Here is an 18418-nt window from a genome sequence, read left to right on the forward strand (position 1 = left end):
AGTCTCGCATTTTAATTAAACGTAAACGCCAAATAAAATAAGCAATAGATAAACTGAAAATACTAATATGATAAATAAACAAAAAAAAATACTAATCCGATGAAAATAATATATACAAACCGAAAAAAATAAAAAAAGTGTGCTAAAGATACAATCCGATAACAAAAAATATATAAACCCGACCACTACTGGGTGTGCCTAAACCTCTCGCCCTGAGACCTCCTCTGCCGCGTGTATGTCGCCGCACGGCCCGCATCAGTGACGATCATCTCCATCACGGCGACTGCCTCTGGACCGCCCCGCTCCACGATACCTCGATCCAACGCGTCCTGCCCAATCATCGATATCCGCTGGCAGATCGACATGAGATCAATGGCGTGATCATCCTCGGCCTGCTGGTTCTCCAGGATCTCCTCGTGTGTTGGCCTAGGAGCGCCGGGAATGTCGGGTCTCAGAAGAGGATGTGACACCCGGTAGAACCATGTGACGTATCCCTCCTCACTGTGCCAGTCCTGGGTGACCCGAGTGAGACGGTACTCCAGCGGTACCACATGATCCTCCTAATGCTCCCATATGGCAGTGAGCTGCACTCGGGTCACAGTGTCGGGAGCAGCCTCAAAGGGTGACCTGGGTATCCGCTGCACGAATCCGAACTGACGCATGCACCGCTCAGGGAGATATCGAACCATGATGCCGGTCCCGCAAGCCAACCAGCCAGAATAAAGTGCAATGCCGTCAAAGGGGACAATCTGAGCGTAGTCGATGAACGGCCTCCAGGTGACGTCGTCGTGCAGAGTGCAGTCCAGGTATCCACGGTATGGTCCCACCGCATCGTTCCCCCTCTGGAGATCGTATCTGGCGGCCCTGGGCAAGGCGTCCACGTACGCAGGATCGAGGTGGTAGCCGTGGATGCGGGAGAAGTAGGAGATGATCCAGCTCTGAAACAGAAACAAGATAATGTATTAAAATTAAATACGAAACATATATAAATAAATAAATACGATAATGTATTAAAATAAAACGTACCATAAGCAGTGTGCAGGATCCGACCAACTGCCTCGTCCTCCAGTTGGAGGCCTCATTCAGCTTCTGGTAGAGATATGCCAGAGTAGCTGACCCCCAGTTCCACTGGTGAACGGTATCCAGGTCCATGAAATAGCGGAGGTAGGCCACGTCGACGTACATGGCACTCTTGTCCACAAAGCATGCAGCGCCTACCACATGCATGTACCAGCACCGGAGAGCGCAGCCGCGGTGGTACTCCCTGAATAGGTCGTTACCCTCCTGCTCGGCCTCGGCCGCCGCGTCCAGGTGGAACTCAAAATAGAGGCTCAGTGTGTTGAACCGGACATGACACCCAGAAGTCGAGACGCACTCCAGGTGAGCAACCTCGTGCGGCATGCCCAAATAGTGCATCATCCACTCAATGGCCTCGACCCTCTGGATCCTGGAGTGGTCTAACAGCCATCCCCTGATGGGCAGGTGGAGAAGACACTGGACGTCATGCAAGGTGATCGTCAACTCCCCCACCGGCAAGTGGAAAGAAGACGTCTCCTTGTGCCAGCGCTCCACAAATGCCCCCTGCATGCCGGTGCTGATGGTGGTGTACCCGGTCATGCAGAGCCCGCTAAGCCCTGAACCTCGCACATGGTCGTTAAACCACTGAGCTGCTGGTTTAAACAGACCGAAAATCTTCCTGGAGTGGTTCACCATTTTCAATGGCTCTCTCTCCTGTTAAAAAAAACAAATAAGCGAGAAATAAACGGTAAAATTATAAAAAATGGTGACAAATAAACGGCTAAGTTAAAAAAAAATACCTCTCCCTCCCAGATCCGCCGAGCGACGTGATCCTGGTAGTGAATCACCAGGGAAGTGTCAAAAGGCCCTCCCGGATAGCTATCCATCTCCTGCTCCTCCTGCTCCTCCTCCTCCCCGACTGGAGGGTCAACATCCGGTATCACCTCCTCCTCATCCTCATCCTCATCCTCCTCCTCTCGCTGGCGGGAAGAAGATACCCGAGCCAGCCTACTCCTAGAGCCTGAAGCAGATGAACTCTCCACCAACTCCTGTGGAACGCGCACACGGTGTCCCCGGCCCCGTCCCTGGGTCGACGCCAGCTGCGTCGCCGCCCGCTCGCGTCTAGCAGACGCAGTCTGGGACTCCCTGCCCTGTCTGATGCGTGCTGGCTGGTTGCCTGACATGTTCCTGTAAACAATCGAAATCGATTAATATGCGAGACAAATGAAAAAACAAAAAAAAATGCACTTCTGATACAGTTCGGAAGTTCATTTCCGAAACTGGGATGGAGGTGTTTTCGGAAATGAACTTCCGAAACACCCTTGCGCAGAGCTTTTCTGCAACCTTCAATGGCAGACCCCAAAATCAAAATTCAAACCTATGTATACACATTCTAAACATCCTAAATATCACTATAAACCTAACCTAATACATTTTTTGCTATTTGTAAACACCCTAATATACATTTTAATCATAGATCTTAAAATCAAAATGCTTACCTATTGAATAGATTGGAGGACTTTAGAATGTAATAGAGCAAGTAGATGGAGCCTTTGAGGTAGCTTGGAACTGGTTTGCACAAAAATCTCTTTGGGGTTGAGTTTGAAGAAGATTAGGGTAAATGATTTGGGGGAGGGGGTTGTTTTGCTTAATCTGCAAAACGCGCAGTATTTCGGAAATGAACTTCCGAAATGCTGTTTTCGGAAATGAACTTCTGAAATAAGTTAAATTTTTCAAAAAAAAAAGGCGCTTTCGGAGATGCATCTCCGAAAACACCTTTTTCTTACATTTCGGAAATGCATTTCCAAAGTCAGGGGTAGTTTGGGTTTTTCACCAGAGGTGGACTAGAAGGTAGGGAGGTGGCCAAAGAAATTTTCTATAGTTTTGGGATCATATTTTAAATGTTTTTGGATTCACCTCCATGTTGAAGTTTCTTATGTACATGAGAGTTTTTTTTTTTATTGTTTCAATTTGATTTGGGATGAAATTGAGAAGAACAAAATTGATAAACTGTTTAGGAAAATTTTCTTCTTGTTGTAACTTTTTAGATTTGAAATTTTGGAAAGAAAAAAAAAACGGTGAAGATGAATAATTCTTTTGAATAACACTTGAAAGAAAACTAAATGCTAAACTGTGTAAGAGTGTTTTCGGAATTGTAGTTAATATAGCAGAATTGACTTTGATAAAATTGATTTTAATATACTTGAGTTTAGTATAATTAATTTATATTTGAATATATTTATGTAAATGTGAGTTGAACAATAAATTTTAGTGTAAAAATTATTTAGATTCAATTCTAAAAATAGAAACTACAAATTTTAATTTCAAGTAGAATCAATTCTAGAGACATAATCAATTCAACTTTTGATATATCTGAAAATCATCCCGAATCAGATATATCACACACATTATTATTATTATTATTATTATTATTATTATTATTATTATTATTATTATTATTATTATTATTATTATTATTATTATTATTATTATCATTTTAATAAGATTAATTTATGACAATTGAATTAAATTTGTAAACAGATTCATTTCGCCATTCAAAAAGAATAGCCCCTCATTTTATTGCTAGCTTGCTTTGCATTTATGTGTAGTATATAGCATTACATGTCAATGTCTCTAGTTGACAAAAGTCTACTATTGCTTTACATGCTCCGCGCGTGATTAGTCTATCTTTTCTTTAATTAATCAAAATTTATTAGACAAGGACATACATATTGAACTTTTGAGTGAATTTTATTTTACAATGTTTATTTCATTAAGTAATCACGTTATCCATTACTTTCAGAAAACAAAATGACAATACATCATTTTCTAATTCAAACATTCATTATAGTAGGTTCCAAAAGAGTAAACGGTGTAAATTAACCCAAATAGAAATTGTTGAGATCTTTTCTATTTAAAATCTAGAGATAACCACATTCTAGATATCAAGTCATCTTCGCTAATTCAACTTGAGATTTAAAAATATTATTTAAATTTTTTATTTTTTTAATAAATTTGTGCTCTCAAAAACATATGTTAAAAAATGTATAAAATATTGTTTTAAAATTATAAATCTGTGCTCTCAAAAACATATATGTTAAAAAATGTATAAAATATTGTTTTAAAAATACCATTTTTAAAATTCAAAAACATAAATACAAATAATGATCTTAATGCCAGATAATTAATCTTTTTTTTTAATAGGCAATGGAATTCATTCAAAGGAGCACTAGGGGTGCTCAAACCCGATACAAGAGTTGCGAAAACATATAGCTTAGTTTAGAGAAAAGTTAACAGTGGCGCTATATACCATTCATAATAGCTACAGCAGTTTGAGATGCTTATTCTACCCGAGTTTATCCACTTCCAAGAGACGAGTTTTATGGAAGATAAACAGTCTTCAAAATTCACCACTTCGTCTTCAAAAATTGCAGCATTCCTTGTATGCCAAAGGGTCCTGACAACAGCCAGCCAAATCATGTACATCATCTCCCTAATCTCCTTCCTTCCTACCTTTTTGATGCTGTTAGGGTAGTCCTCAAAATCTTTCTCTGTTATCCAATGAGGGCTGCCCATCCAATTGAAAACAGCATCCCATATACGACGGCTAAAAGAACATTCGAAAAAAAGATGGTACCTTGTTTCAGTGCTGTTTCCGCATAGTTCACATCCTTTCTTCGTTTCTTCTATTTCAATTCCTCTAGTTGTTAATTTGTCCTTTGTTGGAAGTCTGTTTAGGATTAGTCTCCACCCAAAGAAAAGAATGTTGGTCGGAGCTCTCACCTTCCATAAACTTGCAATCGATTCTTTCATGTTCGTTGTGATCCAATTAGAAGTTTCCTTTTTTGCGAATGCTTTGTAACATGAGTTAACGGTGAAGACACTGTCGTTCTCCTGTGTCCAACTGAATGTGTCGTGACCATTTATCTCCGGTTCTATTTCGTTCAGCAACTCTAACAGCTGTTCCGCTAAATGATTATTTTCTTCTCCTTCATTTCTGATGATTTTCTCCATGTTCCAATGCCATTTGTCTTCCTCCCATGCTCCTGCTGCAGCAACGCTCATAGATGTATCAGTTGCGATGGCGTATAGTTCGGGAAAAGCATCATTCAACATCTGGTTTCCCATCCACTTGCTGCTCCAAAAAGGAATGCCTTCACCTTCTTGTAACCTGCATAAAACATTGTTAGTGAAACTGTTTTCAATGGTTGCTCCTTTGTTATCTAGGGTGATGAGATCTTTCCACCAAACTGAATCTGTTCTGCATATATCATTGTCAGTACTGGAGAGCACTTTGATTTGCGGATTAATATATCTTTGCTTCAATATCCCACTCCACAAGGCATGCTTTTCATTTAAAATCCTCCATCTCCATTTTGTCAACAGGGCCCTATTTACAATTTCTATATCTTTGATCGCTAACCCTCCTTCTTCCTTGGTCATGCACACATCCTCCCAGCTGACCCAATGAATACTAGGACAGTTCTCCTTTCCACTCCAAAGAAACCTGCTTTGTATTCCACGTAGCTCTCTAATCACCTTCTTTGGCATTTTGTAAAAGGAAAGAGCATATATCGGGATTGCGTTTAAAACTGAATTTATCAATACAATCCTTCCTCCCGCCGATAGATGCCTTCCTCTCCATGTTGCCAGCTTTTTTCTACACATAGTGATAATATCTTTCCACAGGCTGCTTCTTCGCGGACTAGACCCATTTCATACTTAGTGCATGAAAATTAATAACTTCCATAAATTAGAAAGATATTTTAATTAAAAAAATATATTTACTACAGTTATTATAATAAGCAATGATATTTTAACACCAAAATTTTAATATAAAATTTAGAGAAAAGGGGCTAAGGCACTCACGTTAGTGGGTAAAATATTTTTACCCTATCAATCAATAATAACTATATATTTCTCCATACCACGTTTTTATTTTAAAATTTTTTTAATGACATGATAAACTATTGATTCTTTTTTTATGACAGTGTATAACTATTTTACACTATCAGTACATATTCATTAAACTCTAAATTATGATATTATTTTAAATGTATTTTTAAAATATATATATATATATATATATATATATATATATATATATATATATATATATATATATATATATATAAATTATAAAGATAAAACATAAGTACTAAAATATATAATTTCATATACAGTGTTTAAATGTTTAAATAACACAGAAAAAACGACAAACCGCATCAGAAATTATAAATTAAACTTAAATGTGTGTAGCAACAAATATCTGATTATCCAAAATAATATTAAATGACACGCCGTTTCTAACTGATTAAAAGCAGGTGCAGATACATTGCATTTTTCGTATAGTGTTAAGAAATTTGACAAAATAGTTAATGAGAGGCTGAGAGCATGACTCACTGAACAAGAAAAGATCCCTCGGAACGAAAGAGCATGCAAGATCACAATATTCAAAATAATTATTTTATTTAATTATTTTTTATTTTATTAAAGAAATTTTATTTTACTTTTAACTAGTAAAGGACCCGTGCGCTCGCACGGGTCACGTAAAGTCGGTATAAATATTTAATATATTTAATATGTTTATGGTTAAAGAATTCTAATAAAAGTTATAATAATTAAACAAAAAAAATTCGTAAATAATAATTAGCATATCCATATTAATTTAATGTATAAATTTTTATTTGTTTTCAATATGATATTAAAATTGGATAAAAAAGTTCATAGTATTATAAATAAATAATTATTATAAAAACAATTAAATAAATAAAGTTTTAGATACTGTAGAAATGATGTACTAATGTGAAATAGCGGGTCACGTAAAGTCGGTAGGAATAAACATTAAACAAAAAAAATTACGGTTAACGATTTATATAAAATAATATATTAATTAAGATAAACAATTTATTCGATGATAATTAAAAATTCAATATAAATTTAAATAGGTATTTTTAATTTGTTTTTTGCTATAAATATAAAGTCATGTTTGATGCACTAACATGTTTAATAATCTATGCAACGAAATAATTAAGTATTTGTATTACATTATATAATAAATATAAATCAATCAATTATTTTCCCACCCAATAAAATCATTTGACTTTTAGATTATGGTGTGAAATTAATTATTACTATTAAAAAGATATAATTAAATTTACTTCTGCATGTACAGAAAAAGGCATTTCAACAGTTTCCAAAAACTTGTGCACGTTTACCTACTGAAAGGAAGTCTAACAGGTAATGGGAGTTTGAGTATATATAGTACAAAGGACACAGTTTTTTTCCACTCTTCAAGTACCAAATCCTGAAACCTAATCCGTGAGTTGGAGATTTCACAAAATGGGTAGCTTCTCCCAAGTTGCAAAGGCTTGCAGGTACTCTTCGTTCTTTTTTTTCTGTAATCGAATCTCATTGTTTCGTTTGTTTGTTATGAAATGTCACTTTTGTTCATTATTTTTTCTGATTTTGCAGAACTATGAAATTTTTTGTTGTTCAAGACCCAGTCAAACGATTGGCGATTAAAAGGAGGATGAAGCAAAGATCGAAGATGTTGCGGATGAGTTTGAAGACGAAGAAAGAGCGGATTACCAAGTTGTGCACTGAGTGGGCTTTGCATGTGATGGATGGTGTTGCATGCGCCTGGCAAAGGGGAAGTAAGATTCAGAACATAGCAGGGGTGTGGCAGGATGAGATGCTTGGAATCAGGTGGTCGGGGAAGCATCAGGAATTGAGGGGTGGCTTGAGGTTCGCTGTACTTGAAGACGTGGATTTTTTAACGGATGTTCTGGGAAGTGTTGGACTGGAGATAAACCCCAGAATGATAGAAATATCGAACTCAGTGTATATTGGGAATTTTTTCTTTGAAAATGAAAGGTATAAGAATGTTATTATCCGATTTTCCGAAAAGGCATGCTATTAGGTTATATGAATTCAATTTAAATTTAAGCATTAAGTCTGTGTATGTTGTTTAAATGACAGAGAATGGATGATATGGACAGAGTTGGTGGAGAAGCTGAAAAGAATGGTTAGATATATGTTTTACGTGTTAAATTATTTGTTGCTGTCATTGTATGTTTCTGAAAGTTAACAGAAAAATTATCATTCTGTTGTATTGCAGGGTTAAAGAATATGTGTTGTTGGGTATTGATGGCTATGGTGAATGAAGAAGTGCAAAGTTTTGGAAGAACAGTAGATTGTTTTGGATGATGTTGTTGGGCTTTTTTTTTTTTCTATTTCAGTTGTATGTGGATTAATGTTATGTTTAAGACTTTTTGTGTTTGTTATTCATCAGTTTTCTTTGGATTGAAACAGCTAATGTTATCCTTGCTACTCTATAATTGCAATATAATAGTCATATGCTTTGCAACAATGTGTGAAAATCAAATGGATGAGCATGGTTTAAAATTATCATTTATGTACTCCTGTTAGTATAATTTGGTTATGTTTAATATTTTACTTATTTTTCAACATAAACTTCAAGTTAATAGGAGAATGGGAACTCTGATATATATATTGAAATATGCACATAAGCATATCAGTATGGCTAATAAATCTTGAAACATGTATTATAGTTTAGTTAAGTATGTATACAAATATATATATAACTTCCCAATGTTTTTGAAACATATTAGTAAGTGTTGAAGAATAGTAATAAAAATGTTTTGTATAATATTAAAATTAGTGGGATCAATAAGCAAAGTAATATTAGAAACTATAAATTTCATATTAGATTGTAAAATTAATTTTTATTTAATAGGCGAGTGGAAAAAAAACAACTTGTCAACTTTTCTTAGTAAAAGATATTCTTTTGTGTAATTAATATTTTTAAAAGAATTATATATGGATTATTTATCAACTATTATTTGCATAAACTTTAAATTATGAATAATATATATGTTGATAAACACACATAAGGATGTCAATATGTGTAAAAAATATTGTAACATGAATTATAACTGAGTTAATTATGTATAAGAAAAGATATATAAATTCCTATTGTTTTTTTAATATGTCACAAAGTGTTGAAAAATAATAAAAATAGGTTGTTGAAATTTATTTCCATAGGATTTTAAAATTAGTGGGATGAATAAGCTAAGTAATATTATAAAATATTATTTTATTAAACTATTTAGTAATTAATTTACAATAGATGTGTGAGTTGAAACCAACATCTTGACAATAATCATATATTGAATATTTATCTACAAATATTTACATAAATTTTTAATTATTATAACATTGGTTTGATTTATTAAATGTGATTTTAAAAAATAAATTTTTGAAATAAAGTAGGATTGATAGAAACTATTTTTTGTTCCTAAAAAGTGGATTTTAATAAAAAATATATAATGTTATGTTTTTTAAAACACAGCAAAAATTAGAAAAGAGTAAGTAATAAAAAAAACAAAGGAAATCTAAATAAAACTAACGTGTACTGCATGGAATAGGTAGAGTTTAAAAAAAGTATATGCATGTATGTTTGGATTTAAGAGATAGAGATAAATTAAATGGCTTTCTTTTCGTTAGACTACAAAGTGTTGTTTTCAAATTAATTAGTAAATGTTTTGGTTACACGGGGGATCATAGGTAACAGTCATTATTGATTGAGATAGGGGTCATTTACTGAATAAGTCTAGGGAAAAGAAAAAGGAAACGTGCAAAGTTGAGTTATAACATATTTTGAACTGTTTACATTACACAACTTCTCTCCTTCTCATTCCAGTCTTTATCAAAACACTTACATCACTTCTGGAGATAGCAACAGTCTTCGACGATGAGGTTTGGAAGAAAGCCAGCGTATGGGTGGTTTCCAGATGAGGAAGAAGAAGTTATCAGGTTAGATACATGAATTCCTATTTAATTTATTTGTTTTGGCATAAAGTTCATGTGCGATCTAGTTAGGTTTTAGGGTTTTTTTTATTTCTGATGCATGCTAAAATAGATTTGTTTGATTAAAAGATCATGATGTGAATGGAGTTTACTGTTTAATATTTCCCAGATCAGGTCCTCGAAACGTTGTGGGGGGTCAAGTTGTATTGCAATTTTTGTTTGCCTGATTCTGTTAATATATGAAGCATAGGTGTTTTATTCTGGGCCAATAGTGTGGTGTTATATATATTTTAAAGTTGTTAATCTTTCAAATATTCCCTGTACATGGTATATTTGGGGTGTTAATCCGTATTTGGGATTAATAATGTGCTCATGCAACTATAATTTTTCTTTCAGTGAGGAGGAAGCAATGAACGAAATTCAAAAACTCGTAGGTGAGGTTGAAGATGGCTCAGCTTCACAATCATCTGTCAGGTCGGTGAGAAAGGGTAAAGCAAATTCTAAGAAATCTGTTAGATTTGCAGAAACTTGCAACAATGTCCCTGCAGTTGTTCCAAATGTCAACAATACTGTTGTTCCTATGAGTAGTGTGAAGCTTGAAGAAGTTGATGTCCCCCTTGTCTCTGCGAACGATAATGTACAGACTAACAAAAAAACTGAGAAGTCAAAAACTGTTGTTGATAAAACAGTTGGGAAGAAAGCAGCTGAAGTTGAGAGGAGGAGTAATAGCAAAAATCTTGGAAGGACTGCCAACTTAAGATCTGTTACAGATGGGAGTGAGAGGAGCACAATGAAACTTGCGAAGAAGGGGAAAAATGTTTCAAATGTTAGGATAAGAATGTGGGGAGGAAAGCCAACATACTGCTGGGATATTGCTATAAAGAATTCAAGAGTAAAAAAGGATAATGTCCAGGTAAGCATACTGAAAATCGACCACATATTTTAATACTTTGCAGATCTCAAGTGTTTATTCAATGAAAATTTGTGTTGTTGCAGCATTTCCCTAAGCAGATAGCAATAGACTGCTTGGCAAGTAATCAGAAGGAGGTAACTATTAGAGATTGTGATTTGAAACAACAATTCAAGTGTACTGTGAAGACGGCATACCGCAACGGGGCTCCGAGTCCGGCTGAGAAATACATGACTAAAGGATGGTACGACTATGTGAAGACCAAGGGGTTCAAGAAAGGCGACACACTGACTTGTCAGTTGGCGAGACATGGCACTTTCATTTATGTTGCGATGAAGAAGAAGTGATGGGGCTGTTGAAAGGTGGTGGAAGTACTTTGCTTTTTTTGTCTGTTGTTGAAGTAGTTTCAAAGACCAAAGTCTTTGAATTTTTTGTATCTGGTGGTGACTTTTATAACTTATCTGAACAATGTTTTTTGTTTCCCCTATGGGTTGGTACTTTGCTCTAATGTTGAATGACTTTATCAAGACTACTATTATGGCACATGCTAAATTTTGAATGGTTATATGTTTTGCAAATCCTTGTGTTCTACATACTTCATGGTTGCTCCTTTACATTGGCCATCATGATTGGATCATGTGTGTTAAAATAGTTTATTTACATGAATTATATATGAAATGTTTTTTTAAGAAATTTTGTTTGATAAACAATTTACCATGTTAAAACCAAATTACACTTTATAAAGAATACATATTATACAATCAGCTTATATATATAGCAACTTCAATTTATGTAGGCAAACATATTTATTAAATGTATGGAAGGAAATATAGTGTCATGTATATTTAAAGGTCTGATTTGTAACATCTACTAACTACTAAAAAAATTGCAATAATTAATTTTTTGTTATTAAAACTCGTTTACCAAACATGCTGGATATTTGTACATATAAAAAATGTAGGCCCATCAGTGTTGTCTGGCCCAAAAAATAAGGGTTATCACTATCTATCTATATATAGAATTTTTTGTCATAATGCATCAGAATTGAGGTCCTTATAAAATTTAATTCTGATATGGTGAAGTGGGGAGTTCCATTCGTCCCTTCTCCATCAAGCAGGTAAGTATAATTTGCATGCATGTTGTAATATAATAAATGGATTCCCCTGTTTTCTAAAATCTTTGCTTAATAGCAGTGTTATTCTTTACAATTTGTGTTTCAGTGATCCTGAGAGAGACAGTCTTGAATGGGCTCATAACATTAACAAAGAGTTTGAGCAAGAGCAGGAAAAGATGTTTGAAACACTCATAAAAGATGGGTTTCTTACTGAAGCTGAGTGCATGGCTGATCACACCGGGGAGGTAAAGTGGAAATCTAATATCACAGAAGCGAACATGCGAGGCCAAAATGCTCTGGTAAGTTCAAAACCCAGTTAAATCCACTGCCGTATATAGATCTATATATATCGTGGGTTAATAAGTAGGAAGTTATAATGCAGAATATTCCAATGGAAATATCAAGGACATGTTTTCGTAAAGACCAAAATGCAATAAGGATGGTAGATCTTATTGACGGAAAGGGATATCACTGTCGTATTCTTAAGGCTGGCAGGAATGAGTATGAGAAACGTATTGGAGTTGGTTGGTACGAATTTGCAAAGTCAAAAAATCTTCAAGTTGGAGATTTCATAGAATTCTCCATGATTCCATTTTCAGATCTGATGTTTGCGTTCTTGGGGAAAAAAGTAGCTGATTAGGATGTAAAGATGTTACTTGTAGCTTTAAATTTGTTGTTGATGGTACTTAGATTGTAATCACAGATGGCTCTGTAATGGATTTAAATTATGGTTATCAACGTGAATATTTTTACTATGCTAAGCTTTGAATTGTTGATGTTCTACAATCATTGATATTATGGCAGCTATAATTCATCGTAAGTCTTCAATCCAGTTGTACAGATGAAAATAAATTATCAGTATGCAAAGATGATATCAAATCTTCCATTCATGACAGTTAATAAGTTGTTTAAGTTGTAAGCTAATTTTAGGCAACTGAGCACAAAACATATACCAATAACAACAGGTCCATAAATATTGCAAAAACTTATAGACTACACATTTTCAAACACTTCTTTGAAGACAACATTTGTTGTGGTGGTCAATGGAAGTTTCTCCTTATCATGGATCAAGATTTTAAGGCCTTTTCTGCTCTTTACTCTTGAAACTGCAACATATAACTGGCCATGGCTGAATACGCTCCTCGGTAAATATATGCCAACATGATCCAAAGACTGACCTTGAGATTTATTAATAGTCATAGCATAACAGACTGTTATAGGAAACTGTCTTCGTGTCATCCTGAATGGCCATGGCGTCTGCGTTGGAGTAATGTCCATTCGGGCAATATAAATGATACCGCCGATGTTCTTGCCTGAAATGATTTTAGCTTCGATGACATGATCAGCCAATCTTGTAACGATTAGACGTGTTCCATTGCATAAGCCTTCTGCTTGATCAATATTCCTGAGCAGCATGATTGGAGTATTTACTTTCAATCTGATCCTATGATTAGGAAGTCCCGACGTTCTCAGTCCATTCAGAAACTCAGGAGTTAAAACATCAAAACATTCATTGCCATCACCATCATGCGTGTCGACTGAATCAGAGCTTAGGTATTCTTTTTCATCCCCTGAAAATGCAGTGCCTTTATATTATGATCTCTTAAAGATGGAAGTGAAAAATCGTCGGATAAATTTTCACAAAAAATTAAATATTACCTGGAAGATTGTCTAATACATAGTGATTTATTTCATCTACTGTCTCAATTGTTCCAGCCAATATTGCCCTTGACTGCAGAAAAGCTACATTATTGAATTTAGCTTCAAAATTTGGATAAGTGTTTTCGAATATGGCTCGAAGGGGATCATCGAAATTAGATATCAAAATATCTGCTGGGATATCAATATCAGCATAGCCATCGTTAGGTTCTGCCAGTTTTCCATCTCCAACTTTTAATATCCAATTTGAAAACCGTTCTAACTCGGATGCCGATATGGTCGTCCCAGATTGCTGAAGCCTCATGTTTTTTGTAAGTTTCAGAACCTTACAATGATCCCAAATGTATGATGAATTGATAGTTGCATGAATTATATCTGAACGGCTGCCTCTTGGAATAACCGGTAGAATCTGTCTGAAATCCCCACCAAACACAATTACCTTCCCACCAAATATTTTATCAGATGACCTGGTTCCACCCATGATATCTCTGAGTGTTTTATCCAAAGCTTCAAAACAAAATTTGTGACACATGGGAGCTTCATCCCAAATTATCAATTTAGATAATTTTAGCATGTTACCCCTGTCACTACCCTTGTTAATGTCGCATGTCGAAGATTCAAGTGTGGGGATCGGAATTTTAAATTTCGAATGTGCCGTTCGACCACCGGGGAGCAAAAGGGATGCAATACCTGAAGAGGCAACTGTCAAGCATATTTGTCTTCTTGATCTTATGTAGGAAGCTAATGTTCTCCACATGTATGTTTTCCCTGTACCGCCGTATCCATACAAAAAGAATACCCCTCCGTTCTGGGTATCAACAGCTGTCAAGATTTGTTTGAACACATCTCTTTGTTCATCTGAAATAAAGTCAACACATAATTTAGATGCTTCATATTAGAAATATAAGTTTCTAAGTTATATGAAATTCTTCTGCCTAATTGATGTTAACTACTATTTACACCTGTGAGGTTATTATACAGCGTATTAAACTGTTGAAGTTGTTCAGCAGGATCGTAGTTTCTCTCTTCGTAAATTAAATTATTTCCAAGCTCCTCATTTATGTAACCATGTGGTTTTGGCATTCCAGGAAAATCATTTAAACTCTTTCTACTGCGTTGGAGAAGTTTTTCAATTTCAATCAACGTCAGATTGAGAATTTCTTCATTTGTTAGGCGCAGATCTGTTAAATGAACAAAAATAAATAAATCGCTGGTAAATATTGGAATAACATAGTAATATTATGTGTACTTAATTACTGTGATCATATTTTTGTAATATACCTCTGTTGTTTGCAATCCTTTGCTGAGAATACAGAATTCCATCAGATAACAGATGTTGAGTTTTACTCCATACATGCTTTGGCCTATTAATGCTACTTGACAATAACATGTGAACAAAAAGTAATCTCAAATAATGTCCAGAACCCCAATGAAATGCTTCTGTTATTGCAGCTATGAATTCTCGATCATCCCCAATAAATCCCATAGCAAAACATGCATCACGGAAAGTATCGTACCTAACATTGTTTACTGTCTTTATTTCATCGTAGCTTTTCGGCCCTTTCACATGTGTTAGCATCATCCTTAGATAGTACAACTCCCCGGTAGTTGGAGGAACCCAAATTAGTCTTCCAATTGTGTATCCCTTTTGTCTGGGTTTCCACTCTCTTTTTTTCTTAACGTATACAAACTTTGAAACAAAATTGCTATACGTTAGTTGGCGCGCTTCGTCGTATTTCTTGTTTGCTTCAAACCATGAAGTGAACATCGACTCAGTAACGCTCGGTTTATCAAGGACTTTGGTAATGGGACTGACATCAGTATAAAAAACAGAATTTTGTCCCTCCCCATGAAAGTGAAGTCTTTCTACAGCTGGTTTTCTTCCATGAATGGAAAAACCATAAATTCTCCAAGCAGCTTCACTTGGAGAAACGTACCTACAGTCAATATACTGCTTTATTTCATCGACGGTTTCGTGTTGCGAAACAGATCCATCTTCATTCATGACAATTGCAGCAGTTATTCTGTCGTATCCTTTGTTGATGTATTTAAACAAATATTTGACGGATGTGCTTTGATTGCACCATTCCATATTAATATGAGCTCTGTACTTCAACAATAACTTTGCATTGTAAGGAACAACAAATCTGTTATCAATCTCAATTCCATTCTTAGAAACTGTGTGTCCGTTGTCCCTTCGTCTATACACCGGATATCCATCTTGATCAACGATCGTATCACGTCTGAAATCTTTAGGGAAGTATTTAGAACATTTTCCTTCCTTCATACACGTAGAATTACGAAAAGCATTTCCGCAAGGTCCGTGTATCATGTGAGATTTGACCAAGTTATATAACTCTTCGTCGGTGTCTTTGTTTGGTATTTCTGCTGATATGATACGATCAATGTCAGCGGGTGTTGGGTACTTGCTCGACGGATGAAGGAAAATTAATATGTGCGCATGGGGCAACCCTCTTTTTTGGAACTCAATTGTGTACATATCTACAAATATAAAATGAACATATTAGCCTATAACATTACATTAAAAATGAATAAGGAAGTTAAATTAATCAAACTTACAAATTACTTACACGCAAGAACCTTTCCCATGATACTCTTTTTAGTCAAATCGGACAGTAACGAATCAAATTTCAATTTGAAGATTCTTGTTATGAGATCCGGACGATCAGACGCTTTCAGATTTGTAGAACTTAATACGCGCTGTATTTCTGGCCAATTGGGATTACATGTGAATGTAATAAACAAATCAGGAAATCCAACATAACTACAAATTGCCATGCCATCGAAATATAACTGATCCATAAATCTACGGCTTCCAACATACGACGAAGGTAGGACAACTCTTTTCCCTGTAGCTGCACCACGTGTATGTCCATTTGTCCTAGCATCTGCAAGATGATCATACTTCCCTACTCGTAGTTTTGACTGATTCTTTCTTAACCATCGAAGTCTCTCGGATTCCATCATTGTAAAACCATCTACCAAAAACTGTTGAAATAACCTCCTTGACCTGAGAATTGTCTGTGCCTCGTTTTTTCTTGACTGAATCCTAAAGGCGAACCACTCTCTGATTGTAAGTCTGTTTCTCTTGGTTGCATCCTCCCATGGAACATCGTCAATTTCCGATACCGTGGTCGTTGTTTCTGCATTACGGACCGCTGTAGATCCTTTATTGCGGTGCCGTATGTTTGGTCTGTAACCATCTTCGCCGTAAGGGAAAAGTAAAGGATATTGAAAACCCAAATAAGAAGTGTGATATTCATCTATTCTCTGAAGTTGGCCACATTGTTTTTGCATTATAATATCCCTTTTTTCGGCAGTATCAACATCACCAACAATGAGAGCAGCAACTTCTGAAACTGTTGGTTGATTATATATTCTTCCATCATTTTGACGATCAGAAATGAGACGGAGTTTTAGATCTGCAACATTTCCTTGAGAAAGTATGTCCCTTGCCATCTTGAATGACTGAGCATGAACATTATGTTCATATAACATTGAAGACAACTTTTCAACTATATTAATATCAACTCCGTCCCTTTTTCTGCAAAACATCCAACATATAGAGTTCAGAATGTTGAGAATTGCAACAACAAAATAATATACAGTGTTGAAACAAAGATGTATAAAGTAAAAACCTGAAAATATCAAATCTATTCTGAACTTCATGTTCAGTATCGTATATATATAGTTGGGCAAAACGGGCCTTTTCACCTGGCAAAGGTAACATGCTGCCTATACGATGACATGTTTGACCTTGAATACGATAGTTAGGGGGACCTCTACCATTATTAAATCTGTTATCCATTTTAGCACCCGGAGAAGTAAATGCGAACATCATATTGTAAAGACGAATCTGTTGTTGGAATATTTTTGATTCACTTTCGTTTTGTTCAAACAACAGGCTCTGCAATACGGGTGGAGGTTGTCTCAACAAAGGTATTTGAACCTTTCCTTCTCCACAACACATTGAGAACTTAGGATTAGCAGAATGTCGAGACTTGTTTTTCCTCTCCATATACCACATATTTGCACCACATTGCTGACACTCACATGATGGGTCACCTAAATCGTAGTATTCTCCTAAACAAAAATGTACAGTTGTCAGGTAAAATAACATAATAGATAATGATTTTTTAAATAAAGAAACATATCAATAAAATAAAATACAACCTGATCTTTGAACATCTACTTCTTCAATGTCAGTGTCAAAACCTACTTCATGCTCGTCGTTTGAATAGTTGGAAACTGAACTGCAGGCTACAGCAGCATATAATAATATGAGTTAGAAAATATTATGTTATTATATTTGGTTAAGTGTAAGAACATTCAAAATCGGTTAATAATCCATCACAATAAAGATACTAACCATCTGAAGAATTACCGGAACCTTCATCCCCTTCACTGTCATCTTGGAAAAGTTCGTTGGTGCTGGAATCTGGATTAGGTGTATGGCTTGAAGATGCCGTCGCACCGCTCATAAACTGGTTATCAAATCTCCTTCTGAGGTTAACTCCTAAATTGTTAATGTTCTTTACAGAAACAACTCTTGGGCGTTTTTTTGCTAATGAACTTGGCAATGTATTCAATGTTGATACATTGTGAGTTTTCTGCTGTGTATTTCGATCAGTTATGGTGGAACTTGGAATATTTGGAGAAATAGAAGATAGTGGTAATCTGAAATGCGAAGATATAGTATCAGCAGGGGGTTGAGTTTGACATGCATTTTCTTTGTTCATTGCCGCCAATGCCTTGGCTCTCTTAGCTCGTAGAACACGAATTCTATGATGTCTAGCATCAAATTGCCTTTTTCTTCTGATAACATTCATGAAGTGATCATGCTCATCGCTTTGTTTCTTTTCCAT

General features: G+C 35.4%; 1 protein-coding gene and 1 long non-coding RNA gene across 2 annotated transcripts; one reads left to right on the forward strand and one right to left on the reverse strand.

Annotated features, from left to right (window-relative positions):
- Nucleotides 1–7804: 7804 nt before the first annotated feature.
- On the forward strand, nucleotides 7805–8268 carry LOC131625507 (uncharacterized). The gene is made up of 3 exons (XR_009290875.1): nucleotides 7805–7893; nucleotides 7999–8044; nucleotides 8138–8268. It is a non-coding gene; the product is annotated as an uncharacterized LOC131625507 (long non-coding RNA).
- A 4598-nt stretch (nucleotides 8269–12866) lies between these two features.
- LOC131625469 (uncharacterized) lies at nucleotides 12867–18418 on the reverse strand. The gene is made up of 9 exons (XM_058896330.1): nucleotides 17923–18418; nucleotides 17727–17813; nucleotides 17192–17636; nucleotides 16710–17097; nucleotides 16124–16652; nucleotides 14814–16034; nucleotides 14495–14713; nucleotides 13533–14390; nucleotides 12867–13444 (listed from the first exon to the last, which is right to left on the reverse strand). Exons 1-9 carry the CDS (start codon nucleotides 18416–18418, stop codon nucleotides 12867–12869), a joined length of 4821 nt encoding a protein of 1606 aa, XP_058752313.1.

Source organism: Vicia villosa, unplaced genomic scaffold (genome assembly GCF_029867415.1).
Source record: "Vicia villosa cultivar HV-30 ecotype Madison, WI unplaced genomic scaffold, Vvil1.0 ctg.000218F_1_1, whole genome shotgun sequence".
Lineage (NCBI taxonomy): Eukaryota > Viridiplantae > Streptophyta > Magnoliopsida > Fabales > Fabaceae > Vicia > Vicia villosa.

Coding starts and splice junctions, on each gene's coding strand:
- LOC131625469 (XM_058896330.1), bottom strand. CDS start 18,418: ATGGAAAAGAAACAAAGCGATGAGCATGATCACTTCATGAATGTTATC. Junction 14,714..14,813: donor AAGGATTGCAAACAACAGAG/GTATATTACAAA, acceptor TTCATTTAACAG/ATCTGCGCCTAACAAATGAA. Junction 13,445..13,532: donor TGTATTAGACAATCTTCCAG/GTAATATTTAAT, acceptor CTGCATTTTCAG/GGGATGAAAAAGAATACCTA.